Genomic DNA, 22,122 nt, shown 5'->3' on the forward strand with positions numbered 1-22,122 from the left:
TTTTTTCGAGACAGGGTTTCTCTGTGTAGCCCTGGCTGTCCTGGAACTCACTTTGTAGAACAGGCTGGCCTTGAACTCAGAAATCTGCCTGCCTCTGCCTCCCAAGTGCTGGGAGTAAAGGTGTGCACCACCACACCCAGCTTCTATATATCCCATTTTTAAACTTTACTTAATCACTTTACATCCTGCTCACTGCCCCCTCCCAGTCACCCACTCCCACAATCAGTCCCCAACCCCTCCTCCCTTTCTCATCTGAAAGGGTGGATACCCCCCCCCACCCTGTATATTCCCTGACCATGGCACTCCAAGTCTCTGTGAGGCTAGGTGCTTCCTTGCCCACTGAGGCCAGACAAGGCAGCTCAGCTAGAAGAACATATCCCACAGACAGGCAACAGCTTTTGCCCCCATACAAGTTGTTCGGGACCCATATGAAGACCCAGCTGCACATCTGCTACATATTTGCAGTGAGATCCAGCCTGTGTATGTTCTTCAGTTGGTGCTTCAAAGAACATGTGTATGTTCTTTGTAAGAGCTTCAAAGGTCCAGGTTAGTTGATGCTTATGGTCTTCCTGTGGAGTTCCTATCCCCTTTAGGGCCTGCAATCCTTCCTCCTATTCTTCTGTAAGAGTTCCCAAGCTCCATCCACTGTTGAGCTGTGGATGCTTGCATTTGTCTGAGTCAGCTGCTGGGTGGAGCCTCTCAGAAGACAACATGTTCCTGTCTGCAAGCATAACAGAGCATCATTATTAGTGTTAGGGATTGGTGCTTTCCCATGGGATGGGTCTCAAGTTGGGCTGGTTATTGATTGGTCATTCCCTCAGTTTCTGCTCCAACCCCCATGCCTGTATTTCTTGTAGGCAGGATAAATTTTGGGTTGAAAGTTGGTTCCTGTCTAGTACAGGAGGTGGCTTCTACAGGTTCCATATTCCTTCCCACTGCTGTGAGTCACAGCTAAGATCACCCCTATTGATTCTTCTGTGCCCCTCTTATCCCAGGTCTTTGTCTGGTTCTGGAGATGCCCCCTACCTCTCTAGCACTGTCAGTTGCAGATTTCTATTCATTCTCATGGTCATCTGGCCCTCTCCCCTATTTCTCCACACACCTGATCCTGATCCTCCCTATTCTCCTCTCCATCCCCTCTCCCTCCCAGTTCCCTCCATATATCTGCCTCTTATGACTAGTTCGTTCATCTTCCCTGCTCACTGAGCCATCATTGTCAAACCAAATTGCTTTGAGCAGCTCACTGTCCATTCTGGGCCTCCATTCTCTGGCCTCCTCTCTCCCTACTTCATCAGACCTGTGGATCCTGAATCATACATGTAAGTTTCTGTTTCCTTACCCATTGCCCCTGCTCTCTGAGCTCTCTGGACCAAGCCAACCTCTGAGCAGCCTGGTATCCCAGGGGGAACCTCCATTCTCTACCACCTCTACCCCCACCTCCATCAGGCTTACACCCCATTTTAAAATTGGGTTATTTGGTTTTTTAGGTCCTAACTTCTTGAGTTCTTTATAATTTTGGATATTAGCCCTCTGTCAGATATTGGGTTAGTGAAGATCTTTTTTTTTTTTTCAATATGGAGGCTGCAGTTTTGTCCTATTAATAGTGTCTTTTGACATACAGAAGCTTTTTAGTTTCAGGTGTCCCTATTTATCAGTTGTTGATCTTAGAGCATAAGCCATTGGTGTTCAGTTCAGGAAAATTCCCCCTGTGCCCATGTGCTCGAGGATCTTTTCCACTTTCTCTTCTGTTCGTTTTAATGTATTTGGTTTTATGTTGGGGTCTTTGATCCACTTGGACTTGAGCTTTGTACAAGGAGATAAGAATGGATCGATTTGTATTCTTTTCTGTGCTGACTGCCAGTTGAACAGGCATCATTTATTGAAGATGTTTTCTTTTTCCACTGTATGGTTGTCTTTGTTTTTGGTCAAAAATCAAGTTGTCTGTAGGTGTGTGGGTTTATTTCTGGTTTTTTGATTCTAGTCCATTAAGCAACCTGCCTGTCTCATGTGATTTTTATCACTATTGCTCAGGTCAGGGACAGTGATTCCTCCAGAAGTTCTTTTACTGTTCAGAATTGTTTTGGCTATCTTAGGTTTTTTTTTCCATATGAAGTTGAGAATTACTCTTTCAATATCTGTAAAAAAATGTGAATTTTGATGGGAATTGCTTTGAAACACTCTTAACTGCTAAGCGTTTCTGCACACACACCCCAAAATAATTAAAATTTTAATCGTATTTAGCTATTAAAAATTTGATGCATGGATAAAATGCATTTTGGTGGTATTCTTTCCTTTCCTTCTACCAATTTCTTCTAGTTCTTTCACATCACCTTCCCAAGATCATATCTTCTCTTTTTTTTATATCCCACTAGTTACAGTTAGTGTTAAATGTATGTATGTAGATGTAGGGGCATCTACAGAAGCCCGGGCAGAATTCAAGCCTAAGTAGTATTGCTCAAAAGTCAATATATTAAACAGTGCTACTTTTTACATAGGTGATCATTAAATTGTCCCAGATTTTATATTACTTATGAATTAAATGTTTTGCCAAATACCATTTCATGTTAGGTTTTTAATTTATTTCTTTAAAAATATGTTTGACCTCTTATTTGTTCCTTTCCTTCCCTACCTTTTATGTTCCTCTCTCACTTATCTTCCCTTCCCAAGCATTTTTGTGACCTTAACTGAGAGGGCAGCTAAAACGTGGTAACCCACATACACCAAAGAAAAAGAACAGCCTGGGGAGGGAAGGTAAGTGAGGCCAGAAGAGGGTGTCAGAGCCCTTGGAGTTCTAGCTGGTGTGTGAGGGCTGAGAATCAAACTGAGGTCCTTTACAAGAGCAGCTAGTGCTCTTAACCACCTAGCCATCGTACCAGCTCTGCATTTCTGTTTTTGTGTCTCATTCCCTTTAGTATGTGCAGGTTTTATTTCTCTTCAGAAAAACAGTTTTGTTTGTGCTGAGAATGTAACCCAAGCACTTGGGTATACTAGTCAAAAATTCTACCCCAGAGATACACCCTCATCTTGCAAGTTAATTCCCTTCTTTGCTTCCTGTGGACCAAATAACTTGCTTCTTAGTTAAGGCCTTGCTTCTTGGTTCCTTTCCTGCCTCTTCTTCAAAATAGCTTTCTCTCTTTCTTTTTTGAAAATTTTATTAGGTATTTTCTTTATTTACATTTCAAATGTTATCCTCTTTCCTGGTTTCCCTTCTGAAAACTCCCTATCACATCCCACCTCCCCCTACTCACCAACCCACCCACTCCTGGCCCTGGCATTCCCCTACACTAGGGCATAGAACCTTCACAGGACCAAGGGCCTCTCTTCCCATTAATGACCGACTAGTCCATCCTCAGCTACATATGCAGTTGAAGCCATGGGTCATTTCATGTGTACTCTTTGGTTGGTGATTTAGTCCCTACGAGCTCTGGGGAGTATGGCTGGTACATATTCTTGTCCTCCTATGGGGCTGGAAACCCCTTCAGCTCCTTCAGTCTTTACTCTTAACTCCTCCATTGGGGACTCTGTGCTCAGTCCAATGATTGGCTGTGAGCACCTACCTCTGTATTTGTCAGGCACTGGCAGAGCCTGTCAGGAGACAGCTATATCAGGGTCTTGTCAGCAAGCACTTCTTGTCATCCACAACAGTGTCTGGGTTTGGTAACTATATATGGGATAGATCCCCAGGTGGGACAGTCTCTGGATGCCCTTTCCTTCAGACTCTGCTCCACAATTTGTCTTTGTGTCTCCTCCCATGGGTATTTTGTTCCCCCTTCTAAGAAGGATTAAAGTATCCACACTTTGGTCTTTCTTTTTCTTGAGCTTCATGTGGTCTGTGAATTGTATCTTGGGTATTTAGTGCTTTTGGGCTAATATCCAATTATCAGTGAGTGTATATCATGTGTGTTCTTTTGTGATTGGGTTCTCACTCAGAATCATATTTTAAAGCCATTTAGTTCATTGTATAAGGTACAATGTATGCTTTGAGCTTTAGTAACATTTCCTTTATGAATGTGGATGCCCTTGCATTTGGAGCATAGATGTTCAGAATTGAGAGTTCATCCAGGTATATTTTTCCTTTGATGAGTATGAAGTGTCCTTCCTTATCCTTTTTGATAACTTTCAGTTGAAAGTTGATTCTATTTGATATTAAAATGGCTACTTCAGCTTGTTTCTTGAGACCATTTGCTTGGAAAATTGTTTTCTAACATTTTTTACTCTGAGGTAGTGTCTGTCTTTGTCCCTGATGTGTGTTTCTTGTATGCAGCAAAATGTTGCGTCCTGTTTATGTAAACAGTCTGTTAGTCTATGTCTTTTTATTGGGGAATTGGATTCATTCATGTTAAGAGATATTAAGGAATAGTGATTGTTGCTTCCTGTTATTTTTGTTGTTAGAGGTGGAATTATGTTTGTGTGGCTATCTTCTTTTGGGTTTGTTGAAAGATTACTTTCTTGCATTTTCTAGGGTGTAGTTTCACTCCTTGTGTTTCCCATCCATTATCCTTTGTAGGACTGGATTTATGGAAAGATACTGTGTAAATTTGGTTTTGTCATGGAATACCTTGGTTTTTCTATCTATGGTAATTGAGAGTTTCACTGGCTGTAGTAGCATGGGCTGGCATTTGAGTTCTCTTAGGGTCTGTATGACATCTGCCCAGGATCTTCTATCTTTCATAGTCTCTGGTGGGAAGTCTGGAGTAATTCTGATAGATTTGTATTTATATGTTACTTAACCTTTTTTCCCTTACTACTTTTAATATTCTATCTTTATGTAGTGCATTTGGTGTTCTGATTATTATGTGACAAAACTAATTTCTTTTCTGATCCAGTCTATTTGGAGTTCTGAAGGCTTCTTGTATGTTCGTGGGCATCTCTTTCTTTAGATTAGAGAAGTTTTCTATAATTTTGTTGAAGATATTTGCTGGCCCTTTAACTTGGGAATCTTCACTCTCTTCTATACCTATTATTCTTAGGTTTAGTCTTCTCATTGTGTCCTGGATTTTCTGGATGTTTTGAATTAGGACTATTTTGCATTTTGCATTTTCTTTGGCTGTTGTGTCCATGATTTCTATGGAATCTTCTGCACCTGTGATTCTCTCTTCTATCTGTTGTATTGTTGCTGATGCTCATATCTATGGCTCCTGATCTCTTTCCTAGGTTTTCTATCTCCCGGGTTGTCTTTCTTTGTGATATCTTTATTGTTTCCGTTTCCATTTTTCTCTACCCTAGATGGTTTTCTTCAATTCCTTCACCTGTTTGGCTGTGTTTTCTTGTAATTCTTTAAGGGATTTTTGTGTTTCCTCTTTAAGGGCTTTTGCCTGTTTATTTGTGTTCTCCTGTATTTCTTAAAGGGAGAGTTATTTATGTCCTTCTTAAAATCCTCTAATATCATCATGAGATTTGACTTTAATTCATAGTCTTGCTTTTCTGGTGTGCTAGGCTCGCTATGGTGGGAGAACTAGGAACTGATGGTGCCAAATAGCTTTTGTTTCTGCAGCTTATATTCTTCCCCTTGCCTCTTGCCATCTCGATATCTCTGGTGTTAGCTGTTCTTACAATCTCTGACAGTGGCTTGTTCCTCCTCCAAGCCTGTGTATTAGTACTCCTGGGAGACAAGTTTTCTCTGGGATGGATTTGGGTAAGGAGAGCTGTGGCACAGAATCAGTTTTGGGCACAGAAGGAAACTGAAAGGATCCTGTCCCAGGCTGCTCCTCTGTTCCTGTGTCCTGATGACTCTAGGCTGGTCTCTCTTGGGCCAGAAAATTGAACAGAAGTAAGTGGTGGTCTTACCTGTGCTGACAGGTATGCCAGCACTCCTCGGAGATCAGCTCTTTCCAGGCACTATTTGGGTATGGAGTGTTGTGGCACTATTCTTCTCTTATTACTCCTTCTTTATTAGTGACATATTCTCTTTTTAAGTCATGACATTAGATTACATTTAGCATAATATTAAACAGTTATGATTTTTATTTTATTAAGTCTTGTTAATGTTTCCTGAGCTATTAAATACCCATTCTTCACAGATTTTGAATTGTTTCCCTCTGTATTTTACTGTAGACCCTTCAAAGTTTCTTAAGTGAATTTTGAGTCAATTTTTGTATGAGTTGAAAAATAAAGATAAGAGTTTCTGTTTTCTACACAATACTGGAAAACAAGATGCAGTATTAAAATTCAGTAACCAGATGTGGTTTATGGACCATCTTATGCAGATAATAAAAATCTGGGTCTGGAGAGATGGCCAGTGGTTAAGACCACTGGCTGCTCTTACATAAGACATGGGTTCAATAGGGCCCCCAATGGAGGAGCTAGAGAAAATACCCAAGGAGTTATAGGGGGCTGCAACCCTGTAGGTGCAACAACAATATGAACTAACCAGTACCCCCTGAGCTCAAGTCTCTAGCTGCATATGTAGCAGAAGATGGCCTAATCAGCCATCATTGGGAAGAGAGGCCCCTTGGTCTTGTAAACTTTATATGACCAAGCACAGGGGAAGGCCAGGGCCAAGTAGTGGGAGTGGGTGGGTAGGGGAGCAGGGGCGGGGTGGGATATAGGGAACTTTCGGGATAGCATTTGAAATGTAAATAAAGAAAATAATAATAAATAAAAAAGGAAAAAAAGGCATGGGTTCAATTTCTAGAACCCACATGGCAGCTTACAACTGCCTATAACTCCAACTCCAGGAGATCTGGTAACTTCACATGGGCATACATATATCAATACACATAAAATAAAAACAAAACTCCTAAGTTGAAAGAATTTCTTAGCTCATAAATGGATTTGGATTTATATTTATATGCAATAAGACTATATATGCATATATATGTATATATGTATATTTGCCCTTCCAAAGAACTTAAAGATTGTAAAATTATTAGGGTAAGAACCTTTCCTCTATGTAGCCCTTAAAGCAATAAATACTAGGATATGAGTATAAATCAGTGGTGAAAGAGTGATTGACTAGCATATACAAGCTCCTGGGTTAAGCCTTAGCACTGCAAAAGGAAGCACAAGTTGATAGACAAGGAAAAGGCGATGTGATTTGTTGGCTATCTATTGAGACATTAAACTGGAAGAAAGCTTGGAGGTATCATTCAGTATTGGTTGAGTGACTTTGGTTAAGTCCCATAGGGTCTCTGAATGCCCATTTCCTTGCCTGTAGTGCCTTTGGTGCAGAGTTTTTTAGAGATTTACATGGACGGACTTACTGTGAAACTGTTTTGTGAGCTATACAATGTTTTATCCTTCAAGTTTCTTCCTGTGCTCTCTTCATTTTTCTGCTGTAGTATTTCCAATGTTGCATTGTAATTTATTTGTCTTTGTCTGACTTTATCACCAGTATCTTTTTTTTTGAAGCAAATTTTTTTTGGTTTCTCTCTTTGAGCATAAGAGCCTAATGTGTAAATACTCAGCAGATGCTTGGTGAATATGTAAATAAATTGTTCATGTAGAAGATGGACTCAGGTGACACAGGTTCAACTCTAGTTTTTCTGCTTCTCCTGCTATTACAAAGTCTAGAAATAATAAGGTTGATATATGAAGAAATTTTCAGAATGAAAAGCATGGCATTGCAGAATAGTTATCAATTTGTTAAACTTTCACATTAACATTCTAGAGCATACTTCCAAAGGAAAATTGTTGGGATGGGTTAATTGAGTTTATGTCTAAGAAGGAAGATTATGACTTGTCAAGTGAGAAGCTGAAATTAATCTCAAAAGTAGGAAATTTGGCAAAGGAATATTATGGCTAAACAAATTCATTCGAGCAGAGAGGTATTAAAAATGTCGTGAGGAGTGTGGTTAAATCATCAAAAACCAAGCTTCCTTATAAGGTACAAAATGTTTTAAAGACATGAAGCAGGGATTTTGTTATTTTTTTGAAGGAATTTGAAGTTTTATTTACAGAAGAATATTTAAAGAACAGACTAGGCATACCTACTGAAAAGGGCATTGTTAGAAACGGTCAAAAATACAAGGGGGACTGTGAAGTATAAACAGTAAAATGAAAGCACAAAGAGTGGAAATTAGTTTCGAAGTGACTAAATGACTTATAATTGAAGAAGAGAAAGTATCCAGCCCCTACCTAAGACACTGAAAAAAGAGACAGTGAATATGAAAGCACCATTAGAACTCTAGTTTTGGAATGTGCCTTGCAGGAACTGACAATGGAAGACTCATTCCTGAAAAGTAGAATCAATGTTGAACCTCGTGTGTCTCATGGGTGCCACTTCCCCTTTTTCTCATGGTAGATGTGATTTTGGGGAGAGTTCTGGGATAGATACCTTATTATAGAGATGTTTTCAAATGTTGACATTTATTGAAAACAGAGTCCATAGAAAGAGTATGTTAGGAGCCTGGTGTGATGGGGCATGACTTTAATCCTAGCACTCAGGAGGCAGTAGTAGGTGGTCCTCTGTGAATTGGAGGCCAGCCTGGTCTAAAAGGCAGTTCCAGGATAGCCAAGGCTACAAAGAGAAACACTATCTCAAACAAACACACAAGCAAAAATCTATTATGAACTTGGTCAAGATGATCACTAGAAGCAGAAATGTTTATGGTTTCCTTAAACAAAGACACTATTCAGATCTGCAGCTAGGTACATTGATTACCTGACTGACTGAAACAGACACATGATTCTGACATGTTAATGCTGTCTTTGGCATCAGCATCTGTCCTTGTACGTCATATGGAGGAATTTTAATAGAGGAGTTGAGTGGGGAAAGTTTGCTCCTACAAAGAAAATCAGACATTAAAATCTGTCTCTTAAAAAAATAAACAATGGTAATTGTTGTGTGTGTAATGTGTATATGTTGTGGTGGAGTGTGTGTGACATGTGCCACACAGTACATGAGTAGAGGTCACAAGGCAACTTTCAGAGTTGTTACTCTCCTATTATGTGGGCTTGGGAGATTGGATACAAATCATGAAAGCTTCATGGCAAGTGCCTTTGCCCACTGAACTGTCTCACTAGTCCATAGCTCTGCCTCTTCAGAGTTGTCCAGTTGTTATGAAAGTTCTTAGAATTTTGAAAAGATACTAATAAAGAACTCTCATTTCTCCCATAATTCTTTGCTTTTCTGATGTCTGTGTTACTCATTCAATTTCTTGTCCTTGTTTCTGCCTCGTGTCACCTGCTCTGCTGTTCTGTTTTGTTGCTTTTTAAGACATTTTATCAGATCTCTCTCTCTCTCTCTCTCTAAGACATTTTATCAGATCTCTCTCTCTCTCTCTCTCTCTCTCTCTCTCTCTCTCTCTCTCTCTCTCTCTCAACCATTTTATTGAGGTTTTAATTCCTCCTGCCATATTTTTAACTCCCAAGAGCTCTTTTATTACCTCAAAAGTCCTTAAGATTTCTGCTTCTTGTTTTATGGTTGTAATATCTCTGCTAATTGCTCCAAGGATGCATGTGCTAGATTTTTATAATCAGTCTCCTAAGTTTGAAGACTCCTTCCTTCTCAGTCTTCTGCTGAGCTGGGAAAAGGACGTTATTGGCCTGTGGTTAGTGGGGAAGAGAGTTTGTAGGATTCTTAGCTTCTTACACTAATGTTCAGAGTCTCTTTCTGTGCACACTTAGAGAAGGACTTGGCCTCTGGACATTTTCCGGGCCTTTTGGAGCTCTCGGTTTGAATTCATTTGCCTGGAAGCTTTACCTGCTGTGAGGCTGGAAGGCAGGTTTCTCAGATATATTGACTTAGTTGCTATTTCTAGAGCTAAAATTTATTCCAGAGTTTTCCTTTCTATATTATCCAAACTTTTGAAGTTATGACCTTTCGTAATTCCTTTACTGTAATGTAATGTTTTCAGGGTTTTGAAAAGAAGCAGATTCAATGCATGAATTCTACATTCCATCTTTAGTCAGACTCTTGTTAGTTAGATCTTTATATCTTTCATGGCAATTCCTTTATGTATTAACTACCACATTATATAGACTATTTTTGTCTTCTTTCTTTTGCCACCTTTTCCCATAGGTTGATCCCAACACCCCCCACACTCCCCCCCACACACCCACACACTATGCTATATGTTAATGTTGCTAAGAAATCACACTTAATTTTTAACAAATTGGATTTTTAAATCTCTTCAGTTAATTTTTTGTTTTTATTTTTGAGCAGGGCAAACATAGATTAAAGAAAGGTGAGAAAGAACTCTTGAAAGTAGGAGGGGCTCAAAACCGGGTGAATACCTCTTGAATTAATCCTTGATTTTGATGGGATAAAGTCTTATTTTCCTTAATATTCTCAGACTTCCATAAGTTAGTTTCTATTTTTATTTTTCAACCCATTCCCACGTCGACACTGAATTCTATCAGTCTACTAATTTATCTGGAACAATAGAGACACAATGAGAATTGCCTGGTGATGTAGCTAGTACAGTTAGCAGTTAATCTGTTGGCTTTGAGGACATCATACAGCCTACTTCAGTCTAGGTTCTAAAATTATGCTTTCTGTATACATCGTTTATTCATTGGGTTCATTATATTGTCTATTAGTATATTAATCTATATCTTATTTAATTTCTGCTAGATTTTGAAGATGCCAAGATGAGATTTACAAATCATATTCTATAACAAATTACTGTTACATTATAACATGTTTAAGCCTCAACTCAAGGACCAATTTGTATTATTGTGATATAATATTTCTTATAATTAAATAATCCCACCAGAAGAAGATTGTGACATTTGCATTAAGTGTTTAGAACATTTTCTAGGAGGCATGTTGTATAACGATACTCTCTATCCTCCTCCTCAGAATTGTCTTTGCTGATATCTTTATTATGAATCTGATTCTGTGGATGGAAGGCTCATCAGCTGCTATCTCCTTTTGTACACTGGCAAGCTTCTTTGTATTGTACTTTGGAGTTTCAACACCACTGACATTTTTAGGAGTGTACTTTGGGAAAAGGGAACAGGTAAACTTTCAAAATACTGCTTTTGACTTGTGAGTGATGCCTGAAATACCTTAATGTGCATTTGCAATATAAATACAAAAATATCACTGAAAACATTATAATAATTTTTTGAATTGACGGTATAAAAATAAGTAAAAGACAGTATCATGTTAAAAGATATTGTTTAATATATTTCCCACATTATAGGTTATTTACATTTCTTTTTTTCTCTGATAGACAAAATTAAAAGGGCAGATTATAGGAAAGCTGACGTCAAGTACCTTAGAAAATAAATGTTTGTGTAGTGGGAGAGGAGAGCAAAGAAACAGTCCTAAGTGGGATGTTCAGGTACCGATCTGAAGTTAGCTTCCTAACAGTCCTAAGTGGGATGTTCAGGTACCGATCTGAAGTTAGCATCCTTCTACATGGCGGGGGTGGGGGTGGGGGTTAGGAACAGGATGCCTAAAAAGACTAACTCAGGCCACTCTACAATTAGATGGTAGAAAACTAGTTTGAGATTGCAGCTGGGAAGTTTAAAAGTGATGCAAAGGGAGATGGAGTTCTATAGGAAGCAAGAGCATGAAAATATTGACCACTGTTAACAAATTCATTGATCAATTTATCTAAAAGATAAATTCTTAGGTAAAATTGGAGAGAAGTTTTAAACATGCCTATTTAATATTAGTATAGTCAAAAGTAAATCTTGTCAAATAAGTCCTTTGAAATATATTCAGAAAGGCAAATTCTCAGGACTGCAGATGTAGATCAGTTGATAGAGTACTTGGATACTATGAGGAAGTCCTGGGTTCAATCTCTGGCAAAAATGGGTTTTGGTGACATGTGCCTGCATATAAACATACCGCCCAATTGTTTTGCCTGCTACTGTTTATGCTTTTATGTAACTACTAAAATCTTAAAAAGTATATATGTAAATAATGTACTATACTTCTGTTTACATTATAATTTTATTACATGGAGTGATCTAGTTTTAGCTCCCAAGACATGCATGTTCTGTTCAAATTCAAGATTCTGGACTGTATTGCAATTATGACTGTGAATTGATTTGTTTCATCCACTCTTATTTTTATTTTTAAACAGTTTGATTTTCCAGTTCAGACACAAAAGACCCCTCATAGGAATCCGCAAAGGGCTTTCTTTTCAAAATCAACTATTACCATTATACTTGGTAGTCTTTTACCCTTTGGCTGTATTTTTCTACAAATTTCTTATATTCTAAACCGTATTTGGTGAGTATTGCATCTCAATAAACTTGTTTAGCTTAATACCTAACAATAGTGCATATTTATAGGGTAATGGAATAATACTTCAGTACTTGTATGTAATATTCAAATATAAAATCAAGAAAGATTGGTAGTGTGTACCAAAATAAAATGAAGAGTAAGTTCTAATGTTCAAAAGCCTATTAGTTTCCTGTAAGTCTAGCTCCAGTGGATATAACAGTCTCTTTTGGTCTGCACGCATGCACACATGCACACATACAATCTTTTTAAAAATGTTAGCTTTAAAAATGAAGTAAAATGTCACTGTGTTGTTTTTTATAATACTTTTATACCATACTCTTTCAAACAAATCTGTCCTGGTGTCTGTAGGTGTGTGCTACAAGGCCTGTCTCAAACAAATCTTTTAAGGCCTCAAAAATCAGCTTTGGTTATATCCATTAAGAACTTATTTTTTAACTAGTGTTGTGACAAATTGGTTTGAAAGGGAAGCAATAAAATCTGAGACTGTCAGATTGGTTATATACTTCTCTTAAGAGTTCCTGCTTAATATTTTTAAGGCCCTAAGTTTAGTTTCAGAAAAACAAATCTGTCAAAAAATGTGTCAAAATGAGAATCAGTATTTTCTGCACTGAAAAAAGGAGTGTGTATAACTTAAACATGTTTATTAATTACAGAACATTTTCCCTAACCCTGATAATTATCTTAACACCCAAACATATATTTCACTGTACACTTAAAATGGAGTAGTAATTTATGGTTTTGTCTATATTCTCAAATAGCTTTAACCATTAATAATAATTGACTTAATTATTCTGGGGATAGGGACTAGTGCCTTCTGTGTTCAAAGCAGGTGCTCCATCCTGGACCTGTACCCTAGTGCTCTTTGCCCTTTACTTTAGAGACAGTCTCACTAAGTTACATAAACTGGTCTGGAACTTGTGATCTTCCTGTTTTAGCTTTCTGAGTAGCTGAGATTACAGACTTGTACAGTGATGCTTGGCTTCAGAAGATTTTTAAAAATTTATTATTCTTCCCAATATAGCCAGCTCAGCTTTACAATAACAATGGTAGTCATTTAGTTCTTTTAGTTTGACCTAAATACAGCCCACATACATATTTTTAAGAGAAACATGTTTGAAGAATTAATTGATAGAATTATGCGTGTCACACTATGAAGACATAGTTGGAGAGGTCACATGTCTTTAGAGCTTCAAAGGCAAAGATATACTAGATACAGTAATTTTCTGGTATCTGATGAATCTATTGGTATTTTTGGCATTTACAATGTTTCATTTCTAAAAAGAAAGTATATTTTTAAATGTGTGTAGAAATAGTGACGAGTCCCAAGTGAGAACTTAGTTTTATAAATAAATAAAAGAATCATGGATATTGTCTATACTTGTATCTAGAGAAGATGGGGCTCAAATCTGAAACTATGTTAGTAAGACATTGCTTTCAGGACTCTATGGTTGGATGGAGGTTTGGAGTGAAGAGTTTAAAGGTTGGCCAGCTGTGGTGGCACAGGCCTTTAATCCCAGCACTTGGGAAGCAGAGAGAGCAGATCTCTGTTTGAGGACAGCCTGGTCTCCAGAGTGAGTTCTAGTTTCAGGACATCCAGAGTTGTATAGAGAGACCCTATCTCAGAAAAAGTGTGTGTGTGTGTGTGTGTGTGTGTGTGTGTGTGTGTGTGTGTGTGTGTAATATTAGAATTGTTTGATAGTCTTTTGGATAGATTTGGCTTGATTTGGACTAATCTTTCATTATATAATATTGAAAAATTTAAATTTGTGCTTGCTTTTAGGTCTCCTCATATGTACTACCTGTTTGCCTTCCTTTTCTTAATCTTCTTAATTTTTATGATTTCCTGTTCAGAAGTTACAGTTCTGCTATGCTATTTTCGGCTGTGTGCTGAGGTAAAGACATAAATATTAATATTACTTAAGTATTCTAAAGTTACATTATTGGAATTAGAGTGTGTGCTCAGAAGGGTATTCAAATACATATTAACTTGATGGTTTTCACTACTTGGTATAAGTTTTATATTATGTTTTCCTAATGATATATTTTGACTTTGATCTAGCTACTGAGTGCCACTTTGATGCAAGATTAAAAAAGAAAGTGATTTCTCTTTGAGTGGTTACGATAATGTCTGCTTGTTATTCAGTTAACATTGAAAAAAATGACAGTGGGAGTGCTGATTTGAGTATAAAAATATGGCGGTGGGTGACTGATTTGAGTTCAACCATGTAAAAGACCCACTATAGTGGTTTTTAAAAAATAATTAAAGGTTTCTTTGCAGCTTCAGTCAGGATTTTATTTTGTGGGATTGAGTTTGTTGCTTTACAGGTCCCTTTCTCCTCCTCACTTATATAATACTTTTCTTTAGTTCATCCCCGTGTTTTTAGACCCTGATGCCACTTGAATGGCTGGTGCTGTAGTACAGTAGTGCATTGTTGTTGTATTTTAAATCTTTAAAAATGATTTATTTTACTTTTATTTATTAAATATGTATGTGTGTGTGTGTATGTGTGTGTGTGTGTGCGTGTGTATGTGTGTGTGTATGTACACTCCTTTAACTGATAGGCCATCTCTCTAGACCTACATTGTTTCAGAGTTAGCATTAGGGTTAAGGTTAAGCTTAGGTTAAATCTCAAAAATTATCATTTTATTGGAGTTAAATATGATTGTCTCTAGGTGACAATGAAAGGTTTATATACTTGTTGCTTTGCAGCATTATATAGGATATATATATATATATATATATATATATATATATAACACATATATACATATATATATATATATATATATATATATATATATAATTGCATATGTATTTACTTAGCTAGTGGTACATCCTCTGGTACATTTTTATCATAAAGAGAATGTGTAACAATTGTTAAGGAGCCTAAAGAAACAAGCATATTGTGGGTATATTTTTTTCTTCTTAGAAAACATTTGGGGCATCTTAAACATTAGTAATTAACCAAAAGAACTCATGGCACCAAATATCAGTATACATGAGTCTAGAATTTATTATAGAGGAAAAATACACATCATTGTGAGCAAGTGGAAAAGACGTAGTTAATATGACATGGCAAGACCAGGCTGCATATTAACCTCAGTCATGTCCCTTATGGATCCTGAATTTAGCCAATGAAAAAATATTCCATTAGCTATAAGTTCCATTTTATATTTCTTTTTCTGTAGTTCTAAATATTTTATTATTATTCTGTAATCTTGTTTTACAGTCCAGTTGTTATCTTCCATCCTGGTCTGCTCTCTGACTTCCTCATCCCATTTTTCCTCCCCCCCCAATCCACCCCAGTCTCCAAGATGTCTCCACATATCTCCCAACCCCAATAGACCTCCCTATTCCCTGGGGCTCTCTAAGGTTAGGTGCATCTTCTTTCACTGAGGCCAGACCAGGCAGTCCTTTGCTGTATAAATTTCTATAGTACTTTTTCTTGTATCTGACCTAAGCCATCATCAGACAGCACTTTTTCTAATAATGGGTTTCATTGTGATGTTTTCTTACATCTTTAATTTTTTACATTATAATTATATTTCTTTTCCTCTTTCCTACTTGAATACCATCTGATACACCCCTCCTTGTTCTCTTTCAAATGTGTGGTTTCTTTTTTATTGTTTTTGTGTATATGTGTGTATGTGTTATAAACATACATATATACATACACATATACGTATATATATACATATATATATGCATACATACACACACACATATGGTATGAAATAACAAATTAGTTCATTCTTCCTTAGGGAAGACTGCCCCATTCTTAGTATACCTTAGTTGCCTTTGTGTAGGATTGAGGTCTCATGGGCTCCCTTCCCCATCCACTTTGACATGACTATGACACTTTTCTTTGCAATGGATAGAGACCACTACAACAAACCACACCAATCAAAATGCATAATTGTGGAACCCAGGCCTAACAGTTTCATCTTCAAAACACTCCTATACCTAAGCTCAAGGAACAAATATGGAAGAGGGGATAGAAAGACTGTAAGAGCCAGAGGATCAGAGTTTGCTGTAGGATTTTGTCTCCTAGTAAGATCACAAGCTACCCCCAAAAAGTCTCACCAATACAACTGCGCACTCATGGGCTTTTCCCACATCTATGTAGTGTATTTAGTTATATTTATGCCATAATCTTTTTATATACCCCACCACTACTCCTGAAATCCTCCCTCTCCCTAACTAGTCCCTTTCACTGTTACATCTTTCCCTTTTTGGAAACACATAGAGTTTAGATAGGATTTCTTACAGGAGCATGGGTGAGGGGTTATTTATAAGAACATGGGTAAGTCACCAGTGGCTATGCCACTGAGGAAAACACCTTTCCCTTTCCTAGTAATCTTTTTTATATACTTGGTGCATTTATATGCTTGGCAAAGGTGGGGCCTTGTGATTACTTCCCTTCTTGGAAAGAATGAAAATAGTTGTAGTGTTGTACATGTCTGGTGCTGATAATCATAGTTTCTGTGAGTTCAAGAGTGCAATGACCATGTCATGCACAGTAGAAAGTATTCTACAACACTCTACTACTTTCTCTGATGGTTATTTTTTTCTACTCCTTATTCCTCGTGTATCCTGATCCTCTTACTGAAAACACCGTATCATTTGGTCATCAGACATAGATCAATCAAGCTGGTACTGACCTGGAACCTCCTTCTCTGTTGTCTGGTTCATAGAGTCCTGAAAGATAGACTGCTGAAGGAGAAACTACTACATTTGAGTTTTCATAGCTTACATCATATCATTTATATAAGGCAAATTGGACAACTTTATTTTCTCAGAGTTAGCACTTAGGTTCAGTAAATATATACAATGAAAAATGGGAGCTGGGAAAGTACGTCAGTGGCTAAAGTGTTTGTTGTTGTCATTAACAGTTTTACTCAGCTATGGATACTTCATGTTACAATACCAAACAGCCAGGTGGGACATATATTCATTGGTACAATAGTGGCAAGTCTGTTACTATGGTAACCAATTACTTTCTGTTGAATTTGAGACACTCTAGACAGGAGGAAATTCATATCTGGTATAGTAACCTTAGTCAACATTCTGTCTGGCCAGAGTACAGGCCTTAGTGTGGAAGCCACTGCTATAGTTTTTGTTAATGGGCACAAGTACCTGTCATATTTCCTCCCAAATATTTTGTTTATTACAACAGATCAGTGTTGCTGTCAGCTTTGCTCATAAAGACTTAGTTTTTGCAGTAGATGGTGGTTACTGTAGAAACTCCAAACTGGCCTCAGCATAACTCACATCAGTAAAGGAAGCTGAGCTGAATGCCTTCCAGGGATGAGGCAGTCTTAAAATAGTCTTCATGAATTATAACACCATGCTTAAGAGGGCACACACTATATCTCTGGAAACAGTTTATAGAAGCTAAGACATCTAAAACAGGATATAAGTATGTGTGTAATTAAATTGCTTATGAAACTTCAACCTTTTATTTTAAGAAAATTTTATTTTATTGTTTGTGTGTATGAGCATTTTTGTCTTGTGCACCATGTATGTACAGTGTCTGCAGAGGTGTGAAAAGGGCATCACATTCTCTGGAACTGGAGTTAGGTAAGAGTTATTAGCTATAATGTGCATGCTGCGACTTAAACCTGGGACTTCTGGGAGTGCAGTTGTGCTTTTCATCACTGAGTCATTTCTCCAGCTACAACATTTTATTATTTTTAATTAATAATGTTATAGAGTTTATATTGTTATCACAATAATTGCTAGTCCATTTATAGTTAAGGTATCACCTAAATAGTGTGTTTTTCTGTTTTTACAGGATTGTGGTTGGTGGTGGAGAGCCTTTTTGACCAGCAGTTTTACATCTGTTTATATTTTTATATATGCGCTTCATTACTTTTTTACCAAAATTCAAGTCACTAGCATTGGAAGTGCCTTTATGTACTTTGGGTATGCATTTATCCTAGTGCTAGCTTTCTTCCTTTTCACAGGTAAGTGACAGCAGAATTATGTAGTATATTTTAGATTCTCTAAAGAGTCTTAGAAACAGTTGAAATCTAATAAATGTCAACTAAGTCTTAGAGGAAGGAAGAGGGAAAACAGTCACTGTGCTCATTCATATATTTTTGGCATCAAAGATTGTGAAGCCCGGGGAACTGAATGTACCTTATGTACTTAGTTGCAATATTTTTCCTGTGGAACCTTTTAATCAGCAGGGATATGTTCCAAATGACAAAGTGGGTTAAATGTAATCAACTTTGAATAGTCTCTAGGTATGAAAATGAAGAGATTTAAATAACTTTTGAATTATTAAAATTAAATCAATTATTTGGACACATATACAGTAAGTCAAGGGCAAGATATCTATACTTGTAAAGATTAGTAAAATGATCATTAATATTTTGGTTAAATGTAGTGGAAATGTTTTTCTTGCTTAGTGCTTGAATCAGGTGAAAAAATGAAATGTTTTTTTAATGGCTTAGTTGAAAATATAATGAAGTTGCAAAGGTATTAGACCTGAACACAAAAGAGTTAAGGTTTTATCTTGATTCCTACTAATTTTGAGTTTTCATAGCATAGTTCATATCATTTGTATAAGGCAGATTGGAAAACTTTATTTTCTCGGAGTTAGCATTTAGGTTCAGCAAATATATACAATGAAAAATGGGAGCTGGGAAAAGTACATCTCTGTCTAAAGTATTTGCTATACAATCATGAGGTCCTGAGTACAGATCTTTATCCATTAGTCCTTAGTCATGGCAGGGAGCATAGTAGCATGTATGCATATGTGGTGCTAGAGAGAGCACTAGCTTGGTATGGGCTTTTGAAACCTCAAAGTCCACCCCACACTTCCTCCAGCAAGGACATATCACCTAATCCTCCTAATCCTTTCAAAGAGTTCCATCCCATCTTTCAAGAACAAGCCTCAACTTGGAGAGGATTTCCGAGAGAAGGGGTGTTTGAGAGTGGCTAAACAAATAATGCAAAGTCAAATGATGGGTTATAAGCTGGCAGCCTATCTTCTGCTCAATACAGCTTTCCAGATTGCTCTGCTTGAGACAGTTCTCCAAGCAGCTCTCTTCCTATTCTAAAACTTCTCTGGATAGCTCTTGCACATCGAAAGCCCAGTTTTTAATTTTACATATCATTTCACTCATTACTCCAGGTTCTCTTTTGATTCTCTCATGAATCAGCATCCCATGACCCCAGGCATATGATCTTCGCAATACCAAGGGCCTCTCCTCCCATTGATGGCTGACTAGGCCATCCTCTGCTACATATGCAACTAGAGACACAGCTCTGTGGGTACTGGTTAGTTCATATTGTAGTTCCTCCTATAGGGTTGCAGACCCCTTTAGCTCCTTGGATACTTTCTCTAGCTCCTCCATTGGGGACCTGTGCTCCATCCAATAGATGACTGTGAGCATCCACTTCTGTATTTGCCAGGCACTGGCATAGCCTCACAAGAGATAGCTATATCAGGGTCCTGTCAGCAAAATCTTGCTGTCATGTGCAATAGTGTCTGAGTTTGGTGGTTGTTTATGTTATGGATCCCAGGGTGGGGCAGTCTCTGGATGGTCCTTTCTTCCATCTCAGCTCTGAACTTTGTCTCTGTAACTCCTTCCATGGGTATTTTGTTCCCCATTCTCGGAAGGAATGAAGTATCTACCCTTTGGTCTTCCTTCTTCTTGAGTTTCATGTGTTTTGCAAATTGTATCTTGGGAAGTCTAAGTTTCTGGGTTAATATTCACTTATCAGTAATTGCATATCATGTGTGTTCTTTTGTGATTGGGATACCTCACTAAGGATAATATCCTCCAGATATATCCATTTGCCTAAGAATTTTATAAATTCATTGTTTTTAATAGCTGAGTAGTACTCCATTGTGTAAATGTACCACATTTTCTGGATCCATTCCTCTGTTGAGGGACATCTGGGTTCTTTCCAGCTTCTGGCTTTTATAAANATGGCTGCTATGAACATAGTGGAGCATGTGTTCTTATTACCAGTTGGAACTTCTACTGGGTATGTACTCAGGAGAGGTATTGCTGGATCTTCCAGTAGTACTATGTCCAATTTTCTGAGGAACCACCAGACTAATTTCCAGAGTGGTTGTACAAGCTTGCAATCCCACCAGCAATGGAGGGGTGTTCCTCTTTCTCCACAACCTTGCCAGCATCTGCTGTCAAGCAGATGCTTTCTTTCTCTCAGTATGGCTTGTAAGAGTGATCATTACCAATGTCTGTAAATGGTGTCTAAATTCCTCGTATTTTTTGTTTTGGATCACTCCACCCCATGCCATGTGGTATCCATTTATGTAGTGTACAGTTAGTTAGATACATAGAAGTTTCCTCATATTCAAGTGACACCAGTGTAAGACCCCAGGGAATACTTGAAACCATATAAAATACTGAACAATATATACATATGTACACATTCACACACAAACGCACTGTGTTTTCTTATACCGTAAATTATTACAAATCTTGTAAAGTAAGAGATTAACAGTACTTGATAATAAAATAGAAAATTTAAAGCAATTTACAGTAATACTATATGATTATCTCACTTTCTCCTTAAATACCTTTTTTTTTACTATACTCTTTCTCTTGTGATGATGTGAACTGATACAGTGCCTACCTGTTGAAGTGGAGTAAATTATGTAGACATTTTGATATGGCCTTTTATGCAAGGGTTACTTGGACAGAAACACTGTGTTTTGATAGTTTTGAAAACTGAAACACCTACTAAATGGTAAGTAAGGTAGGCCATATATATATATATATATATATATATATATATATATATATATATATAGTAGAGTGGGCAAAGGCATAGATTTAGCCTACACAGAAATGGGAGAAAGGATGCAAGATTTCATCATGCTATTCAGAATGGCACACAATTTTCAACTTAGGAATCATTTATTTTTGAAATGTACTACTCAATACATTTGCATTATTGTTGATTCATACCTGGCTCTTTATGTGTGTGTTCAGATCAAACTTAAATTCTCATATTTAGGTAACTATAAAACAAGAGAAAACAAAACAAAATGGCAAGCCCCAGATAAGAGACATTTAGCAGACAAAAGACAATCACTTCTGGCTTGTTTTTCCTTTCATTAACACATACTTTAAATCAAGGTGCCTTTTCCTGAGAACCATATTACAAGAGTTGTTGGGTTTTTTTTCCCTCTAAAATAGATGTAGTCTTGAGTGGTTATATTGTCTGATATATCTCCCTCCTCACTGGAGTCTCTACCACTTTCATTCTTGATTCTCTTTTAATCATAGTATGCTCAATAGTGACTTCCAATGATAAATAGGGTTCTCTGTCTTTAAAGATTTCATTTATTTTACGTGTGCAGGTATTTTGCCTGCATGTATGTTTGCACACCATATATGTGCAGTTCCCATGGAGGCCAGATAGTATTAGATCATCTGGAACTGGAGTTAGAGATATATTGTTAGCAGCTCTATGGCTGCTGGGAATGAAAAAATAGGTCCTTTGAAAGAGCAACCAGTGCCCTTACTACTAAGCTAACTCTCCCACCCCAGATAATGATCTCTTGATAAAGCAAATTGATGTTCTCTAATACATTCTTTAACTTCACTAACATTACTCATATTTCATATAATAGGTTTGAGTAATGTCAAATGAAATTCAGCATCTGCATTAGTCCCTATGCCCCACTCTGTGCTCTAATGCTTTCCTTTTTTCTGTCCTTTAACTCCGACTTTATTACCCTTTTAATCCATTAGTCTTTTTTTCTGTACTTTCACTTTTTAGAGCTTACTCATTCCCATTGCTTATCTCCTCAATGCTCACTGCCCTCCATTCTGTATCTTCATTGCGAACTGTACAGCAATTGCATGTTCCTCTGATACATCACAAAAAACTCTCCCAACTGAAATTAGTGTCCTGTTCCCCCAAGATATGCATCTTAATCTTTTATTCTCTCTCTCTCTCTCTCTCTCTCTCTCTCTCTCTCTCTCTC

At 37.4% G+C, this 22,122-nt stretch overlaps 1 protein-coding gene across 1 annotated transcript in view; it reads left to right on the forward strand.

Moving 5' to 3' along the window:
• Positions 1 to 22,122, forward strand: part of LOC110314309 (transmembrane 9 superfamily member 2-like) — a 76,364-nt gene that overhangs the window by 47,485 nt on the left and 6,757 nt on the right. Inside the window, exons 12-15 of the mRNA XM_021188743.1 lie at positions 10,745 to 10,904; positions 11,982 to 12,130; positions 13,926 to 14,037; positions 17,941 to 18,112. Coding sequence (XP_021044402.1) covers positions 10,745 to 10,904; positions 11,982 to 12,130; positions 13,926 to 14,037; positions 17,941 to 18,112 — 593 coding nt within the window. The remainder of the gene's footprint in view (positions 1 to 10,744; positions 10,905 to 11,981; positions 12,131 to 13,925; positions 14,038 to 17,940; positions 18,113 to 22,122) is intronic.

Source organism: Mus pahari, chromosome X, assembly GCF_900095145.1.
Source record: "Mus pahari chromosome X, PAHARI_EIJ_v1.1, whole genome shotgun sequence".
Taxonomy (NCBI): Eukaryota; Metazoa; Chordata; class Mammalia; order Rodentia; family Muridae; genus Mus; species Mus pahari.